The sequence below is a fragment of the Silene latifolia genome, chromosome 11, assembly GCF_048544455.1.
Source record: "Silene latifolia isolate original U9 population chromosome 11, ASM4854445v1, whole genome shotgun sequence".
NCBI classification, from domain to species: domain Eukaryota; kingdom Viridiplantae; phylum Streptophyta; class Magnoliopsida; order Caryophyllales; family Caryophyllaceae; genus Silene; species Silene latifolia.
This window is the reverse complement of record NC_133536.1, coordinates 30,917,017-30,930,610: the sequence shown is the minus strand read 5'-3', so window position 1 is coordinate 30,930,610 and position 13,594 is coordinate 30,917,017. Positions and strand designations below refer to the sequence as shown.

At 39.8% G+C, this 13,594-nt stretch overlaps 1 protein-coding gene across 1 annotated transcript; it reads right to left on the bottom strand.

Moving 5' to 3' along the window:
* Positions 1-12,344: 12,344 nt before the first annotated feature.
* On the bottom strand, positions 12,345-13,251 carry LOC141614359 (protein PHOSPHATE STARVATION RESPONSE 2-like). The gene is made up of 3 exons (XM_074433110.1): positions 13,048-13,251; positions 12,729-12,811; positions 12,345-12,655 (listed from the first exon to the last, which is right to left on the bottom strand). Exons 1-3 carry the CDS (start codon positions 13,196-13,198, stop codon positions 12,440-12,442), a joined length of 450 nt encoding a protein of 149 aa, XP_074289211.1. The 5' UTR covers positions 13,199-13,251; the 3' UTR covers positions 12,345-12,439.
* Between the last annotated feature and the right edge of the window lie 343 nt (positions 13,252-13,594).

Sequence of the window (13,594 nt, the reverse complement as noted above, 5' to 3'; positions counted from 1 at the left end):
TTGTGCTTCCCCCCGGTCCGAGACGTACATCAATGTCAGGGCCCGGATGGACATCACTGCATCGGCCTTTCTCAAAGTGACCCGGCCTATGAGAACATTGTAGGCAGACGAACCATCGATAACCACGAACTCAGATAAAACATTTTTAGCCGCATCCCCTTGGCCGAACATCACCAGCGATCGATTGACCCTGTGGGTACCAGTGGCCCCAGAGAAGTCAGTATAGCGGGTTAATGTAGGGGCTCGGTCTCCAATCTTCGCACCGAGATTAAGAAAGCACTACTCGAATATGATGTTCGTGTAGGCGCCCGTGTCAATCAGGCACCTTTTGACCAAGTGGTTGGCTATATCCAGGTGGACTACAAGCGGGTCTCTGTGCGGGGCGACGGCTCCCTCGTAGTCCTTCTTTCCAATGGTTATATCGGGGATGGTGGAAGCGGGGATCGCTGTTTTAGGCACAAAGTTGATGGCTTGGTATAACTCATTTAGGTGTCGTTTGTGCCCATTGGCTGACCCACCGTTCTCGTTTCCCCGATGACAACCTGGATTACTCCCATCCGTTGGAAAACTGATTTTCTATTCGCCCGTCGGTGCTTGTTCCCGGGCCTCCGGCTACATACTTGCCGAGGCCCCCTTTCGGATTAGCTCTTCGATGGCGTTCCTTAGATGTCGACAGTTGTCAGTTTTATGGCCGGTGTGGCCGTGGTACTCGCAGAACTGGCTTGTGTCACTGTCCCCCCTCGCCTTGGGGGGCCTTGCCCACTTCTGTCCATCATTCTTGCTTAGGGTAAAGACCTCGGTTGGAGGGGCGACCAAGGAGGTGAGACTACTGTACCGCTTTCGGTAGTATGGTCCCGAACTCCCCGGCGCCCGCCGAGTGTCAATTTCCTATTAGATCTCTCGGTGCCGTGACCTATTCCCGTCACGGCGACCTTCATCTATGTTGTCTCGGTGGCTCTTCCTCTGTGTGCTGACTTCACTGTGGCCTACCCAGGTTTTGTGATAGTCTTCCACCTTTACGGCTCGGTCGGCCATCTTTCTGGCGGAGTCTAAGTTGAGGTCTTCGCACTTGATCAGCTCGTTTTTGAACTCGCCTTTCGGGAGGCCTTTCATCAGTGCGAAGGCCGCCAGTTCGGTGTTCAGCTCACGGATCTGCTGAACCTTAGCGTCGAATCTTTTTACGTAGCTTCGGAGGGACTCGTCCTCCCCCTGTCGGATAGTTAGGAGATTTGTTGTTTCCACGGCCCTTCTCTTGTTGCAAGCATACTGGGCTATGAAATTGTCTCTCAGGTCGGCATAACAGTATAACGAGCCATTAGGTAGCCCCTTGTACCAACTCTGAGCCATCCCATGCAGGGTCGTTGGGAAGACTCGGCACCACACCTCATCAGGCTGCTCCCATACCGACATGTACGAATCGAAAGCCTCGGCATGGTCGGTCGGGTCGCTATCCCCTTTGTATGATAAGGGCGGCGGCTTCGACTTAGTCGGCACGGGGATCTCTAGGACATAGGTGCGAGGGGTGCCCGACCACGTGTCGAATGACACGCGGCGATCGGCTCCTCGCAACCTTAGTCCGGCTTATCTCCCTCTGGCGGGAAGGGCTTCTTGTCCGACTTTGGTGAGTCGGACTTCTTTCATTCCTTCGGGGCTGGTCTTGTTGTTGCCGCGGCGACGCTGTCCTCCCGCGAGTGGGGGAAGGACTCAGGTCTGCCACTGGCACCACGGGCTCTGCTGGCGTTCTAGCACGCCCAGCTCCTTGTATCGCTCCGGACAAGTTGTTCGGGGTCACTCTATGGGCCCTGGTCACCTGTGGATGCGCTGCCGTCCCCGTCGTCGTGACAGGGGTAACCGGCGTACTACCCATCAGGTCCAGGAATAGCTTTAATTTGGCCGCATCGACCACATGTCCCATGACAGTGACTTGGTCGGTAGGCGGCGGTGTTCGGCTCTTTCGGCATCCCGGCGCCGTGTCGGTGACTCGGCGGTGGGGGATCGCCCGATCTCGAGTGCAGAACGTGTCATCCTGGAAGAATGCGGTTCCTTCACTCACAGTTTCTTGTTGTTTTGACATCTTCTTAGCTCGCTGAATGGGTTTTTTTTTTTTTTTTTTTTTTTGGTAATGTAGGTGACTAGCTTTTAGTACGACTTCCCACAGACGGCGTCAATTGTTCCGGGTGTAATTCCGGAGCAGGATTGTGACCACTTGAGCTTGTAGAATGATGTCGTTGCTCGTCTCTTCCTTTCACTCTTTTCTGTAAGGATGAACAAACTGAGGGCTCGGCTTGGGGCCGAGCGTACTCACTCCGACGCTCAAGTCAGTAAACTTAGAGAGATAAGTTATATGTTTAACTTGGCAAAGTATATTGTAGAGAGATAAGGGAGTTTTATACCAGATTTTCCAGTTGATTTCTCAATGAGAGATGTGGAGTATTTATAGACTTTCACCTTTTGTCACGTAGTGGCCAAGTGGCGTAGCAGGTGGAAAGACTGTCTTACCCTCGGCCGAGGGACCCATGACAGGCCGGCAGGCCTGGTTGACTCCATGCCGAGGGGACTGGATGCGAGTATACGGATATGCCTCTCAGCCGGCTAGTTGCCGAACCGAGACCCAAGTGACAGGCCGACAGGCTTTGTCGGTTAGGCCGTTTTTCTTTTGACTTGTTGTCTTTTAACTTTGACCTTGGTCAATATGTTGACTTGGTCAACGGGTGCAGAATATGCCCCATCAATTGTTTTAAATTGATACTTTTTACAAACTTGTGGGACATCGGATGTACAAATAGATACCCCTTCATGTCAATCAGCTCGATTTTCAAGTAAAATTTGTTGGAGGATTTACAAGATTTCGAGTTGGGGTGATTATTTATTGTTTAGGTCATTTTTAGAGTGTTATCAATATATTTGGGGTAAAGGGTTAGTATGCAATAATAATACATTTGGTAATTGGGTGGAGTCAGATATTGTGGTGACGATTCTGGCTGCAAGTCAAATTAGGGTATGGATCAGTTATAGACCTATTCATTCATATCGAGTTGATTTTGTCAGGTCTAACTGAAACCGCGGGATACTATTGTACATTTGTACGAAGTACATTTGTACTATACATGTGGTATGAAAAACGTGGATCAATATGTGTGTTGGTACATCTAGTCGTACACTGGCAATTACTCCTTAGTACAACATCACTTTTGTATTGAAAAACGTTTTTTTTTTTTTGAAATGTGAAAAACGTTGGAATTGGATTTCCTTGGACTCTGGTGACTTGGAGTGGCCAAGTTGATTACCATAAATCCCTTATGCTAAAAGAATAAGAGATCTCCAAATTTTTCCTCCGAAATGAATTTGGCTATAATTGAACTTTTATTATATCATCTATGTAATTGAGTTTTCATTATATTATACTTGTATCTACAACTGGATTATGCTGACTTTTTCTTTTTCCACCGATTAATACAGAACATTAATAATAATAAATTTTACAATTAAATTTCAAACTGAGTTAATATCAGTTGTATAATTATTACCTTCTTAAGAGTAATGTTAAATACAACTCAGTGGGTTGTATTTAAGCATTAAATACCTTCTAATTTGGGTATTAATTTATGAATTAAGAACTAAATTACACATTAACCAATACAATTAATGCATATAATTATAATTTATTCCTTTTTTGGTTTCTTAAATATAACCCACTGGGTTGTATTTATCATTACCCATTAAACAAACTCGATTGAAAATGTGACTTTGATGAGTGTACCTTAACTCGAGGCAGGACTAACTTAAACAAAGCGAATGACACAAGCCTTAGGTCGTGGGAACGTATAATTATATGCAATTTCGGTAACACCCTTAGGTCTCACATAAAAAAAAATCCCCTTCTTATAGACCACTAAAGAAAATTAATCTAATTATATTATGATGTTAAAATTTCCACTCATTTACATTTTTAAACTATTTTAGTTACCTTTCCAATATTATAAAACCATTACCGATATTCAAATACATATTAACCCTCTTTTATTCTTTTTCGTGAAATTATACATTAGCGTATGTATTAGTATCAAATTGCTAATAAAATTTATGCCATCAACTATATTCTCAGTTTCTCGTTAATATTTTTGTATTTTCAGGTTATATAATTGTATCGTTCTTTTTTCCTTCAAATCACGAGTTTTTCGTATTGTATACGTATTGACTTTAATAATATTTTTCGTTGTTAGTTTCATCTATTGTATCAGTATTATAATCAATTTTTGATAAATGTCAGCCAAATTTATCAATACATATGGTAATTTTTTTTTTCCAAAACTTACCCTAAAGATTTAGAATAATCAATATTTATAGCTACATAAATAAGTAAATTACGGTGTTAGTTTACAAAAAAAAACGTAATTTATTTTCGTAGTACGATTTTTACTCATCTCAGTACATTTTACCAATTATTTTCCATTTGCTACCCTTCACTAAAAAACCATCCAACTTGATTCTCTCAATTGCTAACCTTACAATCTCTCAAATTAAAACAATTTCTTGAATTATAGACGACAATATGAATGTCAAACAGATTTTTAATTTGTTAATAACATAATTATGAATCAAATTAATTTGTTTCTTTCATTTTTTTTGGATTTTTTTTAATTTAGGGTTTGTGTTAATTACAAACCATTGTTCATTGGTTTGTAATGGTGGTGGCGTGAGTGGAGGACGGTGGGAGAGGGGCGGTACACGCGGACGGAGGGTGGTGTAGAGGATGATGGCAGGGAGTCGTAGATTAGGGGAGAAGGGTGAGAGAAAAGGATGAAGCAGGTTGACGGAGGATGGGGACGAATGTCACTGGTGAGGGTGGAGATGTTGTCGGCGGCGAAGGGGAGGGAGGTGTTGCCGGCGACGAGGGGCAGCGGTGATGCCGACGACGGAGTACGGGTGGGGAAGGGAGAGTCGGAGAGTATGTATCAGGTTAATGGGAAATCGCTGTTAGCGGGCCAGTGATCGCTGACGGTGGAAAGGAGAAAGGTGGTCGCAGGAAGGAGGGGCGTTGGGGGGTGGTCGACTGTGGCGGTGGAGGGTGGTCAATTACGGCGGTGAATGGTGTTGTGTGTTTAATTTTGAGTTTTTTTTTTTCTTTTTCAATGTAGTACGCAGTACACTTGTGAAATGAGAGGGGTAGAATAGTCAAAAGTGTACTACGATGAGTAAAATGCGTACTACGTAAATCAACACCCAAAAAAAATTGTGGGTAAAATTGAACCCTCATTCCACTAATCCTAGAAACACCACTGATTGGTCGTATTGATCACAACTCAAGATTATACTAAGATGGTATTGTAATCCACATTTATGATCTTCGGGATCGGTGATAATGTGGTGTGTATGAAATTACTCAAGCATGAGAATGGTTGATATATTGTAATACGAGAGGTTGAACAAGAACAGATCTCACATAAGTGGAAAATTAGCGGGTTCGAGAAGAAATGCCCTCATCCCCGCTTGACTCAAATTGACGGGTCCGAAAAGGAAGGCGTTCCCGATCAACTTAAATTTAAAGGGTTAAAAAAGAATGATGTTCCCTTGAAGCAAATATGACATGGCGTTCCTCAGTTCACCGAAAAAAATTGGTCGACATTATTGTAATGACAAAAAATGGAATATGAATTATAGTACCATACTCGGATTTACCATTTGAATTTACTCTTTAAAAAATATAATTAATTATAAGATTATTTTACATATTGTACTTTCGGTAAATTAAACATAATTTTGAAGAGAATAAATTAGCTTATTTGACAACAATAAACAAAAACCTAAATGAAAAATCTCAAAATTATTGGAGTAGTAATTAGTAAGTCCCCTTAAGACGATATTATCCGTTTTAAGCTTAAAACGTGTCAAGTACATATCATTTATGTATATAAGAGTGCATAAGGAAAAGCAATATATTTGTCTTATATACATAAACTAGTTTAATACCCGTGCAAATTGCACGGGTATGTATAATTTTATAGTTAGATACACCTAGTAGAAAATAATGTTAAAAGAAACGCAATAAAAAATATATATGGGACTTAAGCTTAATTGAAATTTTAATAATAATAGACAACATTATTTTCAAGTATCCAAGGCGTTAGCCATTAGGGCACATGTTAAAAAAAGCCTTTTAATAAAAATAAACTAGAAAAAAAAAAAAAAAGACCCTCCACCCATCCAATGACTCCATGAGTAGATCTCCCCCAAACCGTCTAACAACAAAATATTGTGAGACAAAACATCAACAAACAATCAATTAAAGGAGTAACAAAAAGAAGAAGATAGAATGATCTGAGTCTTTTGTAAATGTTTGTACTATAAAAAAGTTTGATTTTAAATAAAAAAAACTTTGTATCAAAGATTATCTTACACGGTTACATTAGAATTGTTATTGGTTAAAAACTAAACATTGTTAATGCCATGGGAATAATTCATTTGTAGTATATGGTTTATAACCATATCCGTAAGATCTCTCGGCAGCCTTACAAATATTGCACAGTCTCTTCCTCCCTCGGCTCATAACAAAGTTCATTAGATGATTAGATAACACATATTAAAGAATAAGACGGTTGCTCCACTATTAAACTGTTTTTTCTATAAAAAACAACTTCCTGCCAATAAATGTATTTTTTTTATATGGGTCATCTCATAATATAAAACCGACTCACACAACAACTACTGCTAGCTAAATTACTCAATTGCATGTCGTGTACAACTTAATTGAGGTTCTTGCACCAAATATACTTCGTATATATCAAAATTACTCCTAAATATTACCAGTAATCTTTTATACTTCCTAGCTCTATTGTCCGACATATTATTATTCGGCAGCATAAAAGCATAATCCTCTACCAACCAAATTCGGGTCCGATCAATCTTATAGCACCAAAACGAAAGGACCTGACATAGAAATATCTACTTGTTTATGTTTAGCGATTCAATAATCCTGCTATTTTCGTCTTGCGAGGTTTAGTCTTCTTTGATTGTTTTCTTCGACGGTGAACAGGTTGCGCTATCTGTCTTGTTTGTTTCTTTGACTTCTTGCGCGTAACCAAAGTCCAGCCTTCCTCGTCATCTTCATGCTTCTTTTCCTCATTCTTATTCTGAGGAGGTAGTTTTTCTTCCAATGACATTGGAGGTAGCGACGGCAATGACCCTTGGATCTGTAATGCCACAGGCTCAAAACTTCCGAACTGCAACATATACACACATTGTCCTTGCCGTATAATTGGCTCGTCAAGTTGCTCCGGGACTACGTAGTTTGATTTGTGGTTCTTGTGTCCTCCAAGTCAAGAATGATCTTCCCTTCCTTGGAGAGCTGCATGATCTTCTCCTTGAGTGTTATACACTTTTCAATAGGATGACTCACCAGCCTATGATAACGACGTGATAATTAGGATCGTTTGTCTTGTTTGCTTGCTCGGGCGCTTGGACTCGGCAATTGTATAACCTTCTTTTCCAAGAGGTCATCAAGCATTCCGGACAAGTCGAATACGGGAATGGATATTTCTTAGCCTGCAACTCTTTCAATGTAGGCTTGTCTCGTTGGTAGTTGTAAGAGAATGACTCTTTCTTCTTTTCATACTTAGGCTTTGACGAGATTTTGACAGGTGCACTGCTGGTTTCGACGACCATTGTTTCCTTTGTCGACGATTTGGAGTTCTTATCAGTTTTCTTGAACTCCTTCTTTTCACTTGGCACCTTAGATGAACTTGGTCGAGCACTACCATGTTCTTTGATTGTGATCTCCATGTCATGGGCGCGGGTAGCCAGGTCTTGGAAGCTCTTTGGCATGATCCCTTTCAGGATGTAAAGAATGTCCCATTTCATCCCGTTGACGCACATTTCAACTGCTGACGCTTCACTTAAGCGATCCTTACATTCCAGACTCAGCGCACGCCACCTGTTGATGTAATCGACGACAGGCTCATCTTGCCATTGAGATGTCTTTGTCAATTCGCTCATGCTGACGACACGTCCTGGTGTCTTTGTAGAATCTGTTGAGGAATTCATCTTCCATGTGACCCCAACTGTCAATTGACTCGAGTCCGGATCGTGTACCGGTCGAACGCGATCCCTTTGAGCGAACGAACGAATCGCTTCACCAAACGATCACCTTCTATTCCAGCATTGTTGCATGTCTCGACGAAGTGGGCGATGTGTTGCTTTGGGTTCCCCTTCCCGTCGAACTGTTGAAATTTTGGAGGCTGATAGCCAGATGGCATGCGCAGACTGTCAATCCTCTTAGTGTAAGGCTTGATATAGCGTCCACTACTTGTCGAGCTATCATCCAACTGACACTTGATCGTCTTGGCTATTAACTCCTGCAGCTTCTCTTCAGTGAAGTTGTTGATCTCATTCTTTGGCTTTTCCCTATCCTCGCCAACTTCTTTATCGCTATCAACATCCCTATCGGTGTCACCATGCTCGCTCTCGGCCTTCCTGTCACGGAGTGCCACCACCTCTTTTTGGAGCTCATCAATTTTCTTGTTCTTTACTTCACTCTCCTTCATCATCTTTTCAAGGAGATCATTCATTTTCTGCATTCGATCCTCAAGAGTATCGCCACTTATCACCATGACTGAAGCAACGTTAGGAGTTGAGGTTTCTTTCTTCTTTGGCGATGCTTTGGGTTTGCAAGGAGAAACCTTCTTGTCAACCTTAACACTTCTAGTCTCTTTGCGTGAAGGAGAAGAGGCGGCCAGGAGCGCTGTAGCAGCAGCAGCTATGGAGGCGACAGAGAACTTGTGCGGCCTAGTTGGGACTTGTGCAGAGCGTAGACTGGCAGCAGCAGCATTGACAGCAGCCTTCTTCGCCATTGCTCTTGTGGAAATGCCAACTGACTGCGTAGCAGGGGAGGTAGCAGCAATGGGGGTACCCTGCAGGATATCTGCGTAGATCTTCTTGGATGGACTGGAGGAGATGCTTTGCTTAATAGACATCTTCTTGTTTTGGTAGACTTGAATAAAACAGCAGTAGAGATGAGGGGTAGAGATTTTCACGTCGGGTTCACCAAAATTTGTAACAGCAAATTTTGTATTGCGATAACTGAAATACAAAACAAGGAAACAATTAAATTTTATTAATAAATATCAAAAGTACGTGTACAATCTCTAATGTATCCTCTGATTCTAATATGTCAAAGGGGTACGTGTACGGGGTACACGTGAGGGGGGTGCGCGTGTAGACAAATTTAATTGCTCTACGCACGATGTAAATTTGATTTCTTGAGAGGGTCGCGATGACTTGAATCTCTCTTGAAGGTTTGAACTTGTGATTGAATCTTCAACGCAGGTGGCACGATTTGATGTGCTTGTTGACTGCTTGCAATGATTTTGACATAGAGGATTTGTAGGAATTTGTACCTTGTTCTCTCCAGCTCCTTTGCAATTATGAATTTCCAACCCTTTGAATGAATGAAGAGAGCTCTATTTATAGAGTTTCAAATCCCCTTGTTGGACTTTGATGGTCGCAGGCCCATTTGTGGGTTTATAAGCAACCTTGGCCCAAGTTTGATTCTTTCTGGGTTTAGTGATCCGAATAACTCCTTTTGTAATCCGAATCGACCCACATTTCATTTAATCGGGACAAATTAATTAAATTAAGTTAAAATTTGGTATTAACTCAAAATAATTAATTTATTTTATTTATTCGGCACTTAATAAATTTTCCGTGCCTACAATGGGTCATCTCATAATATAAAACCGACTCACACAACAACTACTGCTAGCTAAATTACTCAATTGCATGTCGTGTACAACTTAATTGAGGTTCTTGCACCAAATATACTTCGTATATATCTAAATTACTCCTAAATATTACCAGTAATCTTTTATACTTCCTAGCTCTATTGTCCGACATATTATTATTCGGCAGCATAAAAGCATAATCCTCTACCAACCAAATTCGGGTCCGATCAATCTTATAGCACCAAAACGAAAGGACCTGACATAGAAATATCTACTTGTTTATGTTTAGCGATTCAATAATCCTGCTATTTGCGGAATTCCTAAAGACGATTAGCCAAAACAATGGCAGTAAGTCAAAATCCGACGGGAACTTGTCAAATCAGCTGAATCAAACACTTGGCAAACTTCGTCATCATTATTGTTAACATTAAACAGTTTTTTCGTGTGTAGCTGCTTGTTTTATACGGAGATACTTTTAACTCATGTGAAAGGAATACCTTCTCATTATTTCTCACCTCCATCTTGCTTCCTATTCATGCTGAATCATTTTTAGGATCTTTGTAGTCTCATCATTCCAATTTCCAAGTATTAGAAATGACTGACACCAGCTCTTTTCAAAAATTATCACATACGGAGTAGTGTATTTTGTACTCGGATATTGTGCAATTGTTGTTAACTGTTATAGAGTGATTGGCATGCACCAGGATACTTAGCACTTTTAATTGTTATACATGACGATTTCTGATAATAAGTTATTTACAGGGTAATACAAACTCAAAAATCTTAGAAGCCTTTTGCCAAGCGATTGTTAGCCTGTAACATGATCCATCTCTGATGTTGGTTGACGCCTATCATTCCGATAAAGTATCGACCATAATTCCAACAAACCTCATTTCTCGAGGTTAAGTCCGATAGACAGTTTCTCCATAATGATCGAATATATTGAGTGATTAATAATTATTGAATCTATAATCTTTCATGTAAAACGACAGCTCATTATTCATTAAATGGATAATCTATAACTTGTGTATAAAATTTTATACATGATAAACTAAAAAGGCTAACCTCATATAGGGCGAGATTCACAAAATAAAGACATCATCAACCCGCATTCATATGATATATAAAATCAGTTAATGCAATCAAAAATTTTAGGTGTCAATTGGTATTTGATAAACAAAATCACCCACTTACAAACACCACAAACATAAATTGATATTTGTGTTTAATAAATACAAATAAAAATAGGTCATATACAATATGATTGTTTTATTACTCCGTATTTTAAACATGAAAAATAAAGAATCAAACCTCATGCGAGTTGAAAAGCGCTAATTGCTAAACAATTGCACAAAATGCCGGAAATTTCTCAAATGTCATGTGGTGGAACGATCGATTCAATCGAAAGGCCAAGAATCGTCTTCTTCAAGTTAATCAATGGAGGGATGAATAGATTGCCAGAGAACGACAATTGCATGTTATCGAATCATCAAAAATTGCAGAAACAAAGAGAATATAGCCATCACCATTTAGCCTAGAACATACGCAGTTCTTTATTTTATTTTTGTTTTCTAAAAAAAAAAAATTATTGAGCAAGAGCATAATAGACATTGAAGGAGGAGTAAGATTTGTCTTCTAAAGTATAATTGACGGTGGAAGAAATTAGGTTAATGGGTAGGTTAATTTAGGGTTTAGCTCAATGTTACTACTTACTACGCTGAACTTGGGCGGGAAAAGAAGCATTGTATGCTTGACACATGTACAATTTAATGAATCTTCTATTATACTTGTATATAGATATAGATAGATAGATAGATAGATGATATGATATTTGACCCAGTTTTAAGTTTAAGACAGATAATACTGTATTAAAAGAGAATTTGTGAATGGTATAACGAATAAGAGCCAATGGCTCTATTACACAAGCAAGGCAACCCGTCCCCATTGGCCATTGCCTATATTAGCAGATTGCGTAGTCGTTGTAAATATTGTGAGGAGCCTATTACTTTATTTTTTTCCGTAAATATGTAATTCCTCTAGCTTATTAATAGCATAGCATGTTTATGTAATAGTCACGAAAACAGTATTCAATAAAACCGTTTATTATGGTATCATCAGAGCTAGGTTATTTCTAATACTACAATTTTTTTCTCTTCTTTCTGCCGTACACGAAAATCGAGAAAAACACACAGCACCTTCACCATGACGAATTCTGACCAACAAATTATCGATTCATCAAAAAAACTCAAACTTAAACTTCAGCACAATATAAGCCTCGGACCAAATAAACCATTTCGGTAACTTCAGCATATTAGAGGGGGAAGTGTGCATTTCAGGGATGGCCGACACAAAGGAAAAAATTATGGCGAAAAGGAATTAAATTCAACTCAGAGAACAATCAAATGTCCATCTCTATCCAAAAAAAAGGAAACAAGTAAATGAATCAGTAAAAAATTCAAGAGTAGAATTGAAGAAAACAGTCAACAGAACCTCTAAAACAAGGACGAAATCTCGAAGTTGTTGATCAGATGCAGAAGGAAAGAGCAACAAATCATCGCCATAACTTGTGATAAACCAAAATCTAAAGTAGAAATACGAAAATGAGACCGAAATTTGGAGATAAACGAATTTGAGAAACACAAACATAATTATAGATACTTGAGTTGTTACAAAATATTTTGGATCCTTATAACACTTAAACAGCAACACACCAGAAGTATTTACTAATCCAGATAAAACACAAAAGTTAGATCAACTTGATTGGCAGCACCACGGTTACCGTTGATATTGTAATTTCCCATTGATGTATAAGAAGTGGCATCATTTGAGTTATTGTGGAGACGATTGAGAGGGTTTACAAGCAAGGCCCCAGCCGTGTAAGTTGAGTTCTCTTGTCGGTTGCGGAAACGGCTCTGTCCTTCCGCACGTATCCTATATTTCTGGAACACAAAGTTGACACACAATTTGTTTAAATTAAAATACTCGTCACAAAGAACAAATAAGGGAGTATACCTGGAGTTGGCAGCCCACCATTTGTTTAGTTATTATGTTGTCAACATTGTTCATCAATTCTAGTATTTTCCCGACAGACGCTACTGTAATTAAGACAGATGTCACAGTTAGTAATGTGTAGTATTTATATATGTACTCCCTTCCTTCTTGGCGGCTATCATGGATAATTGGCATCACGTATAAGTGTACAAGTTTATAGATGATGGTAACTTTGGTCAAAACCGAACCCAAATCTAATCGATTAGGGAATATTAAAGAATTTAAAGAAGAAAAAGGCATAGACAGACATAGAACATTGAGATAACTGATAACAACATACGTTCAGTACCCCCCAAGGCATTGACAGCTTCATCAAACCTATTACGCAACTCCGGTGTCCATCTAAAACAATTGCGACGCCGACATTGATATATGGAATCTTCATCACCAACAACAACAGGAGCCGGTTCATTACCAACCGATGGATCCATTGGTAAACACTTCTTCTGTGTCCAAAAGGTTACGGATTTGAGGAGTCGATCAAATAAACAACTTCTGCTTCTTTAGGTAGGGTTTTATACTAAGCATCAAACAAATCCCGTGTTCGGGTTGGGTCGGGTCACAATTGCAGGCCTATTTTATTGACACGGTTGGGCTTAAAGCAGGTTTTTGGGCCGATTTGGGCTAAGATATTTTGCGTCTTTGTTATCAAATTTTCATATAAAATTTAGAAGGGTAATGATATACTCCCTGCAATCCAGACAGATGTAAATATAAGCAAAAAGTGGTTATTTAATAAAAGGTGGAAAAGTGAGGGGTAAAGTAGGAAATATTGCTTGGGACAACATGAGTTTAGGTGGATTAAATAAGTAGTTGGTGAGTGGGTG